Consider the following 18,063-nt stretch of genomic DNA (forward strand, 5'->3'; position numbering starts at 1 on the left):
TCTGTGGTGTTACATAGGACTGCCGGTGACATCTACTACATTACCTGTACTCAGAGAGTTATCACTGTGTTATCTGTGGTGTTACATAGGACTGCCGGTGACATCTACTACATTACCTGTATATAGAGAGTTATCACTGTGTTATCTGTGGTGTTACATAGGACTGCAGGTGACATCTACTACATTACCTGTATATAGAGAGTTATCACTGTGTTATCTGTGCAGTTACATAGGACTGCCGGTGACATCTACTACATTACCTGTATGTAGAGAGTTATCACTGTGTTATCTGTGGTGTTACATAGGACTGCCGGTGACATCTACTACACTACCTGTATATAGAGAGTTATCACTGTGTTATCTGTGGTGTTACATAGGACTGCCGGTGACATCTACTACATTACCTGTATATAGAGAGTTATCACTGTGTTATCTGTGGTGTTACATAGGACTGCCGGTGACATCTACTACACTACCTGTATATAGAGAGTTATCACTGTGCTATCTGTGGTGTTACATAGGACTGCCGGTGACATCTACTACATTACCTGTATATAGAGAGTTATCACTGTGTTATCTGTGGTGTTACATAGGACTGCCGGTGACATCTACTACATTACCTGTACTCAGAGAGTTATCACTGTGTTATCTGTGGTGTTACATAGGACTGCCGGTGACATCTACTACATTACCTGTATATAGAGAGTTATCACCGTGTTATCTGTGTGTTACATAGGACTGCCGGTGACATCTACTACATTACCTGTACTCAGAGAGTTATCACTGTGTTATCTGTGGTGTTACCATACACAGTCCTGCTATATTAATGTCACCACCTGTCAAAATCCCGAATAACCCCCTTTGGCAGAGCGGACCGCTGCGAAACGTGCAGGAAGAGAGGGGATGTTGTGATGATGTCACTGGGATGTTGAGCCATGCCAACTCCAGTGCCGTGGCCAGCTGCGCTAGGTTACGCAGTTGAGCATCCATGGCGCGAACAACCCGATCTAGGTGGTCCCACAGATTCTCAATTGGGTTCAAGTCTGGGGAATTTCCTGGCCAAGGGAGGAGGGTAAACTCATCCTGGTGCTCCTCGAACAACACACGTACACTGCGAGCTTTATGACACGTCGCATTGTCCTGCTGGTAGATCCTATTATCCTGAGGAAAAACATTTTACATGTAGGGGTGAACATGGTCCGCAAGGATAGATGCATACTTGTGCTGATCCATCGTGCCTTCCACAATGATGAGTGCACCCAGATGGATGATGATACGCGCCTTCTGAGATTGGTTATTTAATATTGACGTCAACAGTAGGTGGTGGTCACATTAATATGACTGGTCTGTGTATTACTGCAGATAATATTGCTGTGTATGGCCGAGGTGTGTGTTGTGTGCAGTGTGAATGACAACATGACCTCAGCAAGGCTTCAATCTCAGCGTTTATTACGTCAGGCACATTAGTCGCACTGCTCGCTACGATCAGATCTTCTTCATTGGTGCAGTCATAGTGCAAGTCTACTGACCATAAAACAGGAGGAGAGTGCAGAGCGAGCAGCCGCCATCTGTACACTATTCACCTCGCGCCTTCCGCTCCATTTACCACAGTTCTTTCGCTTCATAAAAAAATGACAAGTAAAAAAAAAAAAGCCACAATATTTACAAATCCATAAGTGGTGATTCCCGATCGCTCAGTCTCTGCCCCCCTTATATCAGTCCACGGGGGTCATGTGGTTTGTTATCTGCAGCTCTGATGCCACTGGCGTTGTCCAGAGATGAAGCTGCCGGCACCTCAGTTCTTCTTATGGAGAAACTTCATCTTGTTTCCTGTGCAAAGTCATAAATAGTCAGAGGCCAATCTCTCCGAAAAGAGAAAAGAGGCTATCACATCTCCTGTAAGGCTGGAATCTCACTGCTGCCCCCTGCTGGATCAATGTCTATACAGTGTACTGTATGTGATATAGGGGGGTTACTAAGGAGAATGACTGTAGGACAGGTGAATACAATCTATTACTATCTGTTATCAGCCATGTCAGGAGAGGAGAGGCCGACTGTAGGACAGGAGAATACAATCTATTACTATCTGTTATCAGCCATGTCAGGAGAGGAGAGGCCGACTGTAGGACAGGGGAATACAATCTATTACTATCTGTTATCAGCCATGTCAGGAGAGGAGAGGCCGACTGTAGGACAGGGGAATACAATCTATTACTATCTGTTATCAGCCATGTCAGGAGAGGAGAGGCCGACTGTAGGACAGGGGAATACAATCTATTACTATCTGTTATCAGCCATGTCAGGAGAGGAGAGGCCGACTGTAGGACAGGGGAATACAATCTATTACTATCTGTTATCAGCCATGTCAGGAGAGGAGAGGCCGACTGTAGGACAGGAGAATACAATCTATTACTATCTGTTATCAGCCATGTCAGGAGAGGAGAGGCCGACTGTAGGACAGGGGAATACAATCTATTACTATCTGTTATCAGCCATGTCAGGAGAGGAGAGGCCGACTGTAGGACAGGGGAATACAATCTATTACTATCTGTTATCAGTCATGTCAGGAGAGGAGAGGCCGCCTGTAGGACAGGGGAATACAATCTATTACTATCTGTTATCAGCCATGTCAGGAGAGGAGAGGCCGACTGTAGGACAGGGGAATACAATCTATTACTGCCTGTTATCAGCCATGTCAGGCTCAGGCTTACTGTAGAGCAGGGGTGCCCAATACGTCGATCGCGATCTACCGGTCGATCGCAAAGGACGTATGGGTTGATCGCGGGCTGCAGCCAGGGATCCCCGGTGTCTGCTTGTTCACAGCGCAGGTTGAGAGTTGACTCTTAGCCTGCGCTGTGAACAAGCACTCCAGACACTTGCAGGCCGGGCACCAGCAGTTCCAGGGGATGGAGGGAGCCGGGGTGCTGCTTGTTCACAGCACAAGCTGAAAGTCATCTCCGGACACTTGCAGGCGGGGCTGCCGCAGCCCCGGCCTGCCAGTGTCCAGAGATAACTCTCAGTCTGCGCTGTGAAGAAGCAGACACCGGGGATCCCTGGGCGGCCACAGAACAGCTGTCTTCTGCACTCGCGCTCTGCCCGGCCCTACCCACATGCCCGGCCATGCCCACAGACACGCCTGCCCCGCCCACAGGCATGCTGACAAAAAGTGGGTGGTAGATCTTTTGTCAGGTCAGTTTCTAAAGTAGCTCACATGCAGAAAAAGTGTGAGCACCCCTGCTGTAGTGGCTTTGGGGTCCATGCGTATGGGCACAGGGGGTATCCCAAGAACCCCTCTAGCACAATAAGCCAGACTCACCGAGGCCTCTCCAGAACTTGTTGACACCGCTCTGCTCGTGCTCCGGCAGCTCCTCTAAGTATTGCTCCACCCGCTGCTCAAACAGACCTGGAAGGAGAAGCAGAGGATATGGGTTATTTATTCAATACTTAGAATATGGGTCCAGGATCTAGTGCGGAGTAACTTGGGGTCACGTGCAAGATGGGAATCGAGGTCCATGGTGTTATCACTCACCTTTGGCTCGACATTTGCGCAACTCTCTGTCCTGGATAAACCCAGCAAACATCTGAGACTCCATGAAGACCTCTAGAAATCGGCGGATACTCTTGGAGGCCACAGATTTGCGGAATGCTTCTCTCTGAAAGACTCGCTCCCCTCGCTCGTTCTGAGCCAGGAACAGGGAATAATGGCCAATGGTCTCCACAAAGAAGCGGATGAAGACCTCAGACACGAGACCGTTCAGCGTGTTACACTCTGTGACACGGAGAGAAAGAGACAGCGTTACTGATGGGGCGAAATTATCAGTCGCATCCTCAACAATGAACCATTTGTCACCTGATGGTTTGGAATCTGAGCAATCCGCCAGGTGAATCACATCCCAGATCATCGGAATCTCACCGTTTACACTACACGTGGCATCTAATTCAGTTGAATTTATGGGTTAACCTTTATTTGTTTGACAGTCATGGTCCTGTATAAGAGGAGCTTATTGATCTGCACAGCTCGTTACAGTGTGTCAGCGCTCTTTTTTTGGTTATTGGCTGTGTACAAGAGGAATTTTCAGCCACTGAAAGTGAATGTTCACAGATAGCAAACCGAGATCTTGAAAGTGATGCAGAATTGAAACATTATATGACATTTACGAAGAGTGGTGCTTAACACACTGGTCTATATCGATGGAACGCTGGCATCAGATGTTCCACAACTATTGAAGGGGTGCAAGCTCCCCCGAATGTGGTGCATCTCAGAATTCAAGTATATACAAGCTAAGAGCTGGCGCAGAATTCAGGCATCGTTTGCACAGTCACGGATATACTCTTCTCTCCACCTCAGTCAGGCAGTCACTGATGTTGTGTTGTCCCTCTTTAGGCTTCCTCCATGTATCTCATGACCGCACTCACCTTCATCTGTATCACTATCCGAGTCCTGACTGATCAGCTCGCCTTTCCTCTCCAGCGCCTGCTCCAGAGCCGCCTGCAGCTTCCGGGGTAACAACGCATCCTCATCATCCATCTGTAAACAACAGAGCAGACATCACTCAAATGCCCAGATATCCAGGCCTTAATATCCCACTAAGGGCCCCTCAGTCTAAAGTCCGGGGCCAGCAGAAGCCACAGTTCACACTGAACACCTCCTGCCTGTGATGGCAAATTTCAGGTTCACATCTGCACTGGAGCCTCGGTAAGAGAGTCTACCACTGATTCTGTCTAAAACTGTCATAGAGAAAAGTCCTGTCTATAGGGTGTGCAGGTAACCCCTTTCTCAGTGGAATGGCGCTCCTTCTTTCGGGTACCCATGCTGATCCAAATGATGGAGAGATGAACAGTAGTGTGTACCTAGCGTCAGTTCACACACTGAGATCTTTCTGCTTTTTTCATGTTTTTATTTTCACTTGTTTTTGTGCTTGTGACATCTGAAAAACCTTTATCTGTGGCAGGATCTTACCCGGCACACGTAGCAGCCGCGCACACTCCGACAGTCAGATGTGGTGAACTGCGGCATATCTGATTGTCAATGTCAACTCTGCTGCATAGTGAGGACTACGGATATCTCATCTCCAGTAATAAGAAATTGTCTCAGATCTGACTTCATGGTCAGCAATCAATGATACAATCTCAAATCGCAGCATTAACCCTTAAGGTGCTGTAAACTCACCTGTCTTATAAATCGATCGGAGCCGAGATCCACCATCAGTGCCTACGAAGAGAAAGGAGAGTCACATGACAGGTTAGCATAGGTGACATGGTATAGCTGAAGACACAGCTCAGTCATCCATCCCTGATAATGAAAGGTCTGCTGCGATTCTCTGGAGCTGGACCCCTGCGATACTGAGAACTCCGCATGAGACAGCCCAGTTTTCTATTGACATACTGGACTTCAGTTTTGTTCTTACCTCTTCTACCGGCAGCTCCTTCAGTTTCGGCAGAGAGTTGGAAAGCAATCCGACCAGGAAGGGTGTCGGGCAGCATACGATGTCTATCATGGAGGAGGGCAGGACCGGGATGAAGGTGTGTTGCCAGGAAAAAGGGTAGAGAAGAGCTACAACAGCATGAGAGCAGCTGGACAGAGTGCTAAGGAGAAAAGGGGAGACACAGGGGTCACATAAGGGGTCTTCTCTTAATCCGCTGAACACAGGACTGGCGAGAACAGTCTATGGTTCCCTGTTATCAGCCATATGTGACTGATATCAGTCGTTTCTTTTCTAACCCTTCAGCACTGATACTATATATATATATATATATATATATATGTATGTTAACCTGTAGAGGGCACTAAAGCTTAAGTGGAAATACTAGAGCAAGATCGGATGTCCGGCCAATAATCACAGAATAGAAGTATACTCTGTGGTAAAGCTAAAAAAACTTTTGCTGTCTGGCATTGCAGCACTTGCGTTTGTACATTTACAGAGAATAATGCCACCCTGGACTATCAGGACCAGCTATGTGATACTAAGATGCTATGTAACTGCTGCACAAGCATCCACAATAGCACTGACTCCCTCCGTGCAGCATGTCCATGATACTGTAGAGGAGCCGGTGCAAGGAGTGATCTGGGCGGTGACATCACTCAGTGTTAGGCTGGGCTGCGCCTGTCCAGTTCCCACGCTTCCATGTCTGGATAGAACAAGTGGCCCCCACTAAGCTGGGAGGGTGAGATGAGTGGGAATGAACGCACAGCTCTATATGTCCACTCTGAAAATATCTGTACAATGTGCCAGGACGAAGCCCTTCTATAAATAGTGATATCAGATCAAGCGGGGTGGTTATGTCCCTGCTCCTAGACAGCAGTGATGTACTACTGGATGCCCCATCCCATAAGTGAGGCCATGATATGTCTGGAGAGCAGTGACTCAATATATGACATCATCACCCCACTCTTCACCGTTATGTGACATCACCGTATGGCATGTTAGGAGATATAATTCCACCATAGCTGGACAGTTGCAGGTTGCTGGCTTAAATACTTGCACCAGGTGCCGCCATGCCCTGTCCTTACCTCAGCTTCTCTGCCACAAATATGACTCTTCTTTCCAGCAGCAGCGAGGCAAATATCCGGATGATCTGTCGGACACTCAGACATCTGAAGAGACATTCGAAATCCACATGTTCCAGCCGTGAATCCATTGGTCTCCGCAACTCGATGACCTAAAAGGGACAGTAACATGTATGAAAGGTGGAGGTGACCACACGAGCGATAGTAAAGATACAAGACGGCTGCTGTACCTCGTTCCCTGCGCCTGGGAGGAACGTCTTCACCCGGATTGTTTTCCCAGGAGCCGGAAAGGGAGACTCCATCAGACTTCTCATAAACGGATAGACAAGTGCAGCAGAAATCCCTCTCCTCCGCTCCACCTCATCAAGGATCTAGATGCAGAAGAACAAATAACACATCTAGTAAGTACAGACCTTGACTAAGAAGAACCAGGTCTAGACCCTCCAAGAGTACAAGCCACAATACTGCTGAAATCCCAGACATTATATAAGGTTATCAGAAAATCTTACATGGAGACCACAGGAAAACTTGTCTCTGCTACATCTGTACAGATCTAAAACCTTGTCTAATATGGACATCTGTGTAGTGTAGGGACCTCTGTACGAGCAGGGACGCACCATGGAAGAAGCAAAACATCAGTGAGTTTTCTCTGTATTGACTGACGCCAACACAAATACGTCTGAGCTCTGCGCTCCCAGCAGTATGGCGGGATGAAATGAAGAGCTTGAGTATTACGGAACTTAGTGGTTTGGCCTGGACACAGCGGTATTTCTGTCCATTCTTACGTCAGGAGTATAAGAAACGAGCTGGCACTAAGTACGGTCCGGTGAAATGCCGCATCTGAGCACCCAGGTCAGGACAAGCGCCAAATGTTAAAAATCCTACAAGAATTTGCTGCAGTCCTCTATGATGGATCAGATGGATAAAACCTGAAAAGTTGCACAGCTGATAAGAGCTGGATGCCCTATATATTGTGGGTTCGGTGCTCACGCCATCTTCACCTCCACATTAGTTGTTGCCCTCTTACCTTGGAGAACAGGTCGAAGCATCCCAGCCGGCTGATCACACAGTAAACCTCGGGGAGCCGGGGACCCTTCCCACTGGGCTGTGAAGAGAGACGTGAGAAAAAAGTATATATCAATGGGAAGAAGTCTGTGAAACCCCCAAAGTAAATTGTGCACCCTTCTCCCCCTCCCCCCCAGCGCCATTAATAACCAGTGGAAAACTCCATTCATGTACACAGCACAGAGGTCAAAAGTCGCTGCACATGGACCTGGCTTTAATAGGGGGATGTATTGAAGCAATACAAAATCAAAATATGGTTAGTAAAGTGCACATGTCAGGGCCGGCACCTCGCAGGGGAACACTCTGCTGATATTAAGAGGTTTGCTGAAGATGATGGCGGCCGTCCTCCCCATTCATTATCATATTGTGGTGGCTCCGCAGCCTGTAATTTGGGTTCTCCAGGCTGTAATTTGGAGCCGGTCAACGCTGCACTGACATTAATACTAAGCCAGATACAGTTAATGTTATTCTAGAGCAAGTTCAGGGCTGTGTGCAGCACGGCGGGTGGTCAGGAACACTCGGCTACTCTCCAGCACTGCTACAATACAGGAGGAGAATAAAACCCGTATTATTAGTGCCAGCCTGTCAGGGTTATCATCCTTGTAGAGGAAATCCTGGATTCCTGTTCACACGAATAGGATATTCACAAGTTCTAGAACTAATCTGCCACGTGGGAATATTTCCTAAAACATGATGGAACGTCAGAATTGTGAGTGCAGCTCTGGATGTGCTTAGGGTATGATATATATGTTATGAGTGCAGCTCTGGATGTGCTTAGGGTATGATATATATGTTATGAGTGCAGCTCTGGATGTGCTTAGGGTATGATATACTGTATATGTTATGAGTGCAGCTCTGGATGTGCTTAGGGTATGATATATACGTTACGAGTGCAGCTCTGGATGTGCTTAGGGTATGATATATATGTTATGAGTGCAGCTCTGGATGTGCTTAGGGTATGATATATACGTTACGAGTGCAGCTCTGGATGTGCTTCGGGTATGATATATATGTTACGAGTGCAGCTCTGGATGTTGTTAGGGTATGATATATATGTTACGAGTGCAGCTCTGGATGTTGTTAGGGTATGATATATATGTTACAAGTGCAGCTCTGGATGTGCTTAGGGTATGATATATATGTTACGAGTGCAGCTCTGGATGTGCTTAGGGTATGATATATATGTTATGAGTGCAGCTCTGGATGTTGTTAGGGTATGATATATATGTTACGAGTGCAGCTCTGGATGTTGTTAGGGTATGATATACTGTATATGTTACGAGTGCAGCTTTGGATGTGTTTATAGTGTATATGATGAGCTGTAACTTACAATATAAGTAAAGCTGTCATTACTTACAAAGTTACTCTGCAGATGATATTGGGATGTAAATGGTTTTCTAAGGTGGACCTGAGCAGTAATGGTGAGGAGTCGCTTCCTGACGCAATGAAGATTCATCATCTTCATCCACAGGTTAATGATACAGAATGAGCAGGAGACAAACCTGCGCCAGTCACATATCAATGTAAATGTGGTCAGAAAAGGTCAGAGAGTGAGCCTGAATTATAGACCGATAAGTTCTGTTGTGGGTAAATTGTATGACTGGTTTCTAAGAGATGCTTTATCTGGACTGTGTTAATAACCGTATAATACAGCATTACCTTGGGTTTATAAGGAATTGGTCCCTTCACACTAATCTGATCAGTGAGGACGTAGGGTCTAGACTGGACTGGGGTAATGGGTGGACATTGTACAGTGCCTACAAGTAGTATTCAACCCCCTGCAGATTTAGCAGGTTTGATAAGATGCAAATAAGTTAGAACCTTCAAACTTCAAACAAGAGCAGGATTTATTATCAGATGCATAAATCTTACAAACCAAAAAGTTATGTTGCTCAGTTAAATTTTAATAGATGTTAAACATAAAAGTGTGGGTCAATTATTATTCAACCCCTAGGTTTAATATTTTGTGGAATAACCCTTGTTTGCAATTACAGCTAATAATCGTCTTTTATAAGACCTGATCAGGCCGGCAAGTTTTCAATTGGGTTAAGGTCAGGAAACTGACTAGGCCACTGCAACACCTTGACTTTTTCCCTCTTGAACCAGGCCTTGGTTTTCTTGGCCGTGTGCTTTGGGTCGTTGTCTTGTTGGAAGATGAAATGACGACCCATCTTAAGATCCTTGATGGAGGAGCGGAGGTTCTTGGCCAAAATCTCCAGGTAGGCCGTGCTATCCATCTTCCCATGGATGCGGACCAGATGGCCAGGCCCCTTGGTTGAGAAGCAGCCCCACAGCATGTTGCTGCCACCACCATTCTTGACTGTAGGGATGGTATTCTTGGGATCGTATGCAGTGTCATCCAGTCTCCAAACGTCACGTGTGTGGTTGGCACCAAAGATCTCGATCTTGGTCTCATCAGACCAGAGAACCTTGAACCAGTCTGTCTCAGAGTCCTCCAAGTGATCATGAGCAAACTGTAGACGAGCCTTGACATGACGCTTTGAAAGTAAAGGTACCTTACGGGCTCGTCTGGAACGGAGACCATTGCGGTGGAGTACGTTACTTATGGTATTGACTGAAACCAATGTCCCCACTGCCATGAGATCTTCCCGGAGCTCCTTCCTTGTTGTCCTTGGGGTAGCTTTGACTCTTCGGACAAGCCTGGCCTCGGCACGGGAGGAAACTTTCAAAGGCTGTCCAGGCCGTGGAAGGCTAACAGTAGTTCCATAAACCTTCCACTTCCGGATGATGCTCCCAACAGTGGAGACAGGTAGGCCCAACTCCTTGGAAAGGGTTTTGTACCCCTTGCCAGCCTTGTGACCCTCCACGATCTTGTCTCTGATGGCCTTGGAATGCTCCTTTGCCTTTCCCATGTTGACCATGTATGAGTGCTGTTGACAAGTTTGGGGAGGGTCTTAAATAGTCAGAAAAGGCTGGAAAAAGAGATAATTAATCCAAACATGTGAAGCTGATTGTTCTTTGTGCCTGAACTGCTTCTTAATACTTTAGGGGAGCCAAACAGAATTCTGGTGGTTTGAGGGGTTGAATAATAAATGACCCTCTGAATAAACTTTTCACAATTTAAAAAAAAATTAAACAAAGAAATAACATTCTTTTTTTGCTGCAGAGCATTTCACACTTCCAGGCTGATCTACAGTCCAAATGTCACAATGCCAAGTTACTTCAGAATGTGTAAACCTGCTAAATCTGCAGGGGGTTGAATACTACTTGTAGGCACTGTATATCTTTATTATTCTAAAGCATTTGAATTATGGAATTATGGAATCTGTACCTGAGACACACTAACCATGAAGTGCTAGAACTGCTAGTAGGTACATAATCCTACCCCAATGTGGACTGATGGACAGGTCATTCAACTACATGTGAGTGGTGAGAGAGACCAAGCTCTTACTACAGTGTAAGAGTCCAAAAGGAATGAACGAGACAGTCTATTAAAGGGGTTGTCCCATCTCAAGGATCTTATCTATACTGGTAGCTTATGTGAATTGAAGAATTTTCTTAAATATATTGCTTTACAAATTCTGCTTTGTTTGCCTGTTTATGTGAATTTATTCCTCCCATTGTTTACACTGCGTTGCTATAACCACGGACCTGGGAGATAGGACAAGTGACGTCACTTACTCAGACAGGACAATCCATTCAGCTAATTGTATTTTGCTGATAAAGCCAAGTCTGTTATCTCTCTAAGTAAACACACAGATAACACGGAGTCCAAGAATCTACAGATTATCTGACCTGCGAAAGTGTTGTGTGTCCCGTTCAGCAGGAGGGAGAGAAATACAGGAAGTGAGAAGCAGACACTGCATACAGCCTGGCTGAAAGGCTGAGATAGGTGAACCCCTTTAAGACCAGTTGTGATGCCACCTGTCAATCTTTCTGAGAGACAGAGGGAAGGAATGCATTATAAGGAGTATGCTACAGACAACTAAAGGATTGAGTTATATACAAGAGTCTGTGCTGTTGTAACAAGTTGTGTGTCTCTGCCAAAAGTGGAACTGGTAAGACCTGTGCCTCCACAAAGACATGGAACTTGCAGGGTGTATGCTGTCATCAAGCGATTGTAATTGCCACGCTATATACCTCTTGTAAGGTCCTTGTAACCACTAAGCCTGTTACCTCCTGTAAGACTGTTGTAACCACCAAGTATTTGGTGCTTCTCATAAGATCCTTGTAACCATTAAAGCCTCTTTCAAGATCTCCATAACTACCATGCCTTTTGCCTCTTGTAAGATCCTTGTAACCACTAAGCCTATTGCCTCATGTAAGACAGTTCTAACTATTAAGCCTGTTGCCTTTTAGAAGATACTTGTAAATATTTGATCCTTGTAACCAATAAGCTTGTTTCTCCTTGTCGGATCCTTGAAACCAACAAGACTATTACGTCTTGTCAGATGCTTGTGACCACTAAGCCTGTTGCCTCTGTAGAAATGTTGTAGCCACGAAGCCATTGCCTCAAATATGAGCAAACAGATGTTCCTGTTATATTTCCTCGTCGGTGGGCCCCAAGACACTGTCAGGACCATTCATTTTGAGAAGGAGTGACAACTTTAGAAGCATTATAAAGACGTGTGACATTGGATGCCTCTTACACATCACCTGCTATACACAAGGTCCGGGTTGTCTCTGTTGTCACAGCCCCGACCACCTGCAGTGTTATTCCTGTTTCCAACATCATAGATCCAGCTATTTTTACCGCTCCGATTTCCTGGATATTTCGGCATCTACAGAGAATTCCTGCCGGGATAATCTACCTGCCTAAGACGATTACATCTGAAGGCAGCGAATGACACAGGAACAGGTGCAGAATCCTACATTTCCAGATCTCAGCACATCGGAGGGACGTGATCTCTTCTTTTGTCCATATTAGGCAGGAGACACGGCCGGCCATGGTGATTAAATCAACTATGTTGGATTTTGGTTAAACCCCATTGTGTCAAATCTGAAGGAATTCTGAATGCAGCCAGGGGTCCTGGAAAGACACCAGGAAAGAGCGCGGGTGCTGTGTGCCAGTAAAAGCATCACATTCCTGAGTCCCGCAGCAGTCCAGGAATAATATCTGCTGAGAGCTCAAAGAATCCACATCATGAAATCTCTCCGGCTGCATAGAGAAAGCGTTAGCTTCAGGGACACTGGTGACTTTCCATTGTGAAATCCGGGAAACTGGAGAAGGAGAGGTCGCTACATGTCGTGAGGAGTCAAACCTGATAGACACAACCACCGGAATATTATTGTTATTCCTCAATCAACTCCTGACCCAATGACAATCAGACCTGTCTATAATAATCTCTGAGTGTATGGTAACATGTCCTCACTGTGCAGGTGGAGGAGGGAAGGAAGCATGGAGAAATAGGCACAGGAAAGGAGGAATAAAGAGAGGAACAAGGGGGAATGAGGAGTGGAATAAGGGGGAATGAAGAGTGGAATAAGGGGGAATGAAGAGCGGAGCAAGGGGGAATAAAGACTGAAATAAGGGGGAATGAGGAGTGGAATAAGGGGGAATGAAGAGTGGAATAAGGGGGAATGAGCAGTGGAATAAGGGGGAATGAGCAGTGGAATAAGGGGGAATGAGCAGTGGAATAAGGGGGAATGAGGAGTGGAGCAATGGGGAATGAAGAGTGGAATAAGGGGGAATGAAGAGTGGAATAAGGGGGAATGAAGACTGAAATAAGGGGGAATGAGGAGTGGAATAAGGGGGGGATGAAGAGTGGAATAAGGGGGGGATGAAGAGTGGAATAAGGGGGAATGAAGAGTGGAATAAAGAGCAGAATAAGGGGGAATAAAGAATGGAATAAAGGGGAATGAGGAGTGGAATAAGGGGGAATGAAGAGTGGAGGAAGGGGGAAAAATAGGCACAGGAAAGGAGGAATAAAGAGTGGAGCAAGGGGGGGAGAAGAGTGGAGCAAAGTGGAGGAATAAGCATAGGAGAGAGTGGAAGTAAGAGTGACATAAGCGGGAATAATGAGAACAGGGAAGGGGGGAATGAGTGCAAGAGGAATAGGAGACTGAGTGCAGGAGAAGGAGCAAGAGGAGGGATTGGCAAAAAGGAAGGAGAACAAGTATGGGGGGAAACGTGGGGGGTGGAGATGAACATAGAGTAGGTGGAAATGAGAGATGGAGCAAAGGGGAACAATTATCTTAAAAGGAAGGAGAATAAGCACAGAGCCAGGGGAAAGGACTGTAGAAGGGGAGATAGCGGAATGAATGTAGGAGGAGGGGAAATGGGTACAAGTGGAGGAAGGAAGGAAAAATAAAAGTTATATTAAAAAAAAGTAAAATTTATTCAGGAGTTAGCAATAAGCAAAGGGGATGAGGGGAAATTGAGCACAGATGGAAAAAGGAATAAGCAGAGGAGGAGGAAGGAACAGGAGGAAAGAAAGGAGTGAGCCAGGTATAAGCAAAGAGGGTTAGGGATTGTACAGGAGGAGGAATGTGGATGACGACATTAGGTTGGGTTTACACATGGCCGCCTGGTGCAGGTCTTGATGAATTTATCTATACACATCATGAATTAAAGCTAAAGACTTTTCTGCTTTTCCTATTATATATAGTTTGACTAAAATAATGTATAGATGCCAATTGTCCCATATTTGCTAAAACAGTCCCTAATTTTCGCCAATAGTCCCGGGACACGTTGTCAGTCCCAACCTGAAGGTGGTGAGGCAATGCCATGATTTACAAACCTCCACCTAGGCGGTCAGGGGGCCCATACATTTTATGAGCGTTGTCCAGGACACAACTTATATGACCTTATTTTACCAACTTCAGAGTTTGGTCAGTATAAGGTGCCTCAAGGACTTCCAGTTTTGCAGAGAGCCCGGCAGTCGCTGGTCGATGTTACATCATGAATTCTCGAGTAATCAGATTATCAATAATGAGGAAATGTAAGTGATCCAGATCCTAACCCCGGTAATGACTTTATTCCGGGCCCTGTTTGTGTCTTACAATGTTAGTCTCCATAGTGATCTATGAGTAATCTCCGAGATTTGCCAATACAATAAGAAGTGAATGTAAACCACCCGTAGCTCGAATCCCAGAGCCGCAATCCTCAAGACTTCTCAGGCCTTTCACACGAAGTGATGTGTGATCTCAGGCTCTGAGGTTTTGCTCCTCTGGAAGAGGAATTGTACCCAATGGCCTTCGCTGTCGCCTACAGACCGCATTTCTATAAGGGACGCCGAAGCGGCGCAGTGTTACACAATGATTTATTTGGACCGTAAAGTGAGCGAGTCCTCATGCGATTCCTGTCCTAAGAACTTCAGTCACTCCATCAATGACTAATGACTGTTCTGAGTAATTGCAGCTCAAGTAGTTCCAAGAAGACGGCTCAATCCCTCTTCTAAATACATGGTCAGGGGCCAACACCGTCTACACGCTATCTAGGAATCTTGGAGCTGATATTACACAGTATCTTGTACCAAGTTAGAGTAAATTTAAAGGTCACAAACATCAAGAGTACATATAATTTATGAGGCTCCTCTACTTCTCCTTACTAAACTGACCTTCACTCTGAAATCTCTGCCAAATCCATCTTGACCTTCCAAGACAGACTGCAGCTCCACATACTATGGGAAATCATAGCAGCTAGTCGTCGGCCACCAGCTCTCGTGATGCTGATGTCTCGCTACCAAAAATGATCTGCTCTCGTAACCCTGTAAACTCAGATGATTGCAGAAGAATACCCAATTCTGAGGATCCACCAGCTCTTCTACAGTCGGAATGTCTCGTAGGTTTAGTGCAAGGTTGGGATGGATTTCTTGGCAGCGGTGATGGGAGTTTTGGAGTATCTGGTAGTCCGCACTGCTTTAGTGCTGACTAGAGATGAGCGAACACTAAAATGTTCGAGGTTCGAAATTCGATTCGAACAGCCGCTCACTGTTCGAGTGTTCGAATGGGTTTCGAACCCCATTATAGTCTATGGGGAACATAAACTCGTTAAGGGGGAAACCCAAATTCGTGTCTGGAGGGTCACCAAGTCCACTATGACACCCCAGGAAATGATACCAACACCCTGGAATGACACTGGGACAGCAGGGGAAGCATGTCTGGGGGCATAAAAGTCACTTTATTTCATGGAAATCCCTGTCAGTTTGCGATTTTCGCAAGCTAACTTTTCCCCATAGAAATGCATTGGCCAGTGCTGATTGGCCAGAGTACGGAACTCGACCAATCAGCGCTGGCTCTGCTGGAGGAGGCGGAGTCTAAGATAGCTCCACACCAGTCTCCATTCAGGTCCGACCTTAGACTCCGCCTCCTCCGGCAGAGCCAGCGCTGATTGGCCGAAGGCTGGCCAATGCATTCCTATGCGAATGCAGACTTAGCAGTGCTGAGTCAGTTTTGCTCAACTACACATCTGATGCACACTCGGCACTGCTACATCAGATGTAGCAATCTGATGTAGCAGAGCCGAGGGTGCACTAGAACCCCTGTGCAAACTCAGTTCACGCTAATAGAATGCATTGGCCAGCGCTGATTGGCCAATGCATTCTATTAGCCCGATGAAGTAGAGCTGAATGTGTGTGCTAAGCACACACATTCAGCACTGCTTCATCAAGCCAATACAATGCATTAGCCAGTGCTGATTGGCCAGAGTACGGAATTCGGCCAATCAGCGCTGGCCAATGCATTCTATTAGCCCGATGAAGTAGAGCTGAATGTGTGTGCTAAGCACACACATTCAGCACTGCTTCATCAAGCCAATACAATGCATTAGCCAGTGCTGATTGGCCAGAGTACGGAATTCGGCCAATCAGCGCTGGCTCTGCTGGAGGCGGCGGAGTCTAAGGTCGGACCTGAATGGAGACTGGTGTGGAGCGATCTTAGACTCCGCCTCCTCCAGCAGAGCCAGCGCTGATTGGCCGAATTCCGTACTCTGGCCAATCAGCACTGGCTAATGCATTGTATTGGCGTGATGAAGCAGTGCTGAATGTGTGTGCTTAGCACACACATTCAGCTCTACTTCATCGGGCTAATAGAATGCATTGGCCAGCGCTGATTGGCCGAATTCCGTACTCTGGCCAATCAGTGCTGGCCAATGCATTCTATTAGCTTGATGAAGCAGAGTGTGCACAAGGGTTCAAGCGCACCCTCGGCTCTGATGTAGCAGAGCCGAGGCTGCACAAGGGTTCAAGCGCACCCTCGGCTCTGATGTAGGAGAGCCGAGGGTGCACTTGAACCCTTGTGCAGCCTCGGCTCTGCTACATCAGAGCCGAGGGTGCGCTTGAACCCTTGTGCACACTCTGCTTCATCAAGCTAATAGAATGCATTGGCCAGCGCTGATTGGCCAATGTATTCTATTAGCCTGATGAAGTAGAGCTGAATGTGTGTGCTAAGCACACACATTCAGCTCTACTTCATCGGGCTAATAGAATGCATTGGCCAGCGCTGATTGGCCAGAGTACGGAACTCGACCAATCAGCGCTGGCTCTGCTGGAGGAGGCGGAGTCTAAGATCGCTCCACACCAGTCTCCATTCAGGTCCGACCTTAGACTCCGCCTCCTCCAGCAGAGCCAGCGCTGATTGGCCGAATTCCGTACTCTGGCCAATCAGCACTGGCTAATGCATTGTATTGGCGTGATGAAGCAGTGCTGAATGTGTGTGCTTAGCACACACATTCAGCTCTACTTCATCGGGCTAATAGAATGCATTGGCCAATCAGCGCTGGCCAATGCATTCTATTAGCGTGAACTGAGTTTGCACAGGGGTTCTAGTGCACCCTCGGCTCTGCTACATCAGATTGCTACATCTGATGTAGCAGTGCCGAGTGTGCATCAGATGTGTAGTTGAGCAAAACTGACTCAGCACTGCTAAGTCTCTGCATTCGCATAGGAATGCATTGGCCAGCCTTCGGCCAATCAGCGCTGGCTCTGCCGGAGGAGGCGGAGTCTAAGGTCGGACCTGAATGGAGACTGGTGTGGAGCGATCTTAGACTCCGCCTCCTCCAGCAGAGCCAGCGCTGATTGGTCGAGTTCCGTACTCTGGCCAATCAGCGCTGGCCAATGCATTCTATTAGCCCGATGAAGTAGAGCTGAATGTGTGTGCTTAGCACACACATTCAGCTCTACTTCATCAGGCTAATAGAATACATTGGCCAATCAGCGCTGGCCAATGCATTCTATTAGCTTGATGAAGCAGAGTGTGCACAAGGGTTCAAGCGCACCCTCGGCTCTGATGTAGCAGAGCTGAGGGTGCACAAGGGTTCAAGTGCACCCTCGGCTCTCCTACATCAGAGCCGAGGGTGCGCTTGAACCCTTGTGCAGCCTCGGCTCTGCTACATCAGAGCCGAGGGTGCGCTTGAACCCTTGTGCACACTCTGCTTCATCAAGCTAATAGAGTGCATTGGCCAGCACTGATTGGCCAGAGTACGGAATTCGGCCAATCAGCGCTGGCCAATGCATCCCTATGGGAAAAAGTTTATCTCACAAAAATCACAATTACACACCCGATAGAGCCCCAAAAAGTTATTTTTAATA

General features: G+C 46.8%; 1 protein-coding gene across 2 annotated transcripts in view; it reads right to left on the minus strand.

The window, feature by feature from the left end:
* Positions 1-1,428: 1,428 nt before the first annotated feature.
* DENND2B (DENN domain containing 2B) overlaps positions 1,429-18,063 on the minus strand; it is a 107,665-nt gene continuing 91,030 nt past the window's right edge. For both annotated transcript variants that reach the window (XM_075280966.1, XM_075280967.1), the window contains 9 exons: positions 7,536-7,613; positions 6,739-6,879; positions 6,512-6,660; positions 5,409-5,586; positions 5,171-5,212; positions 4,417-4,528; positions 3,530-3,769; positions 3,317-3,403; positions 1,429-1,830 (listed from right to left, as the gene is read on the minus strand). In XM_075280966.1, the coding sequence (XP_075137067.1) occupies positions 1,796-1,830; positions 3,317-3,403; positions 3,530-3,769; positions 4,417-4,528; positions 5,171-5,212; positions 5,409-5,586; positions 6,512-6,660; positions 6,739-6,879; positions 7,536-7,613 (1,062 nt within the window). In that variant the 3' untranslated portion in view covers positions 1,429-1,795. The remainder of the gene's footprint in view (positions 1,831-3,316; positions 3,404-3,529; positions 3,770-4,416; positions 4,529-5,170; positions 5,213-5,408; positions 5,587-6,511; positions 6,661-6,738; positions 6,880-7,535; positions 7,614-18,063) is intronic.

This window comes from Leptodactylus fuscus, chromosome 7 (genome assembly GCF_031893055.1).
Source record: "Leptodactylus fuscus isolate aLepFus1 chromosome 7, aLepFus1.hap2, whole genome shotgun sequence".
In the NCBI taxonomy this organism is placed as follows: Eukaryota; Metazoa; Chordata; class Amphibia; order Anura; family Leptodactylidae; genus Leptodactylus; species Leptodactylus fuscus.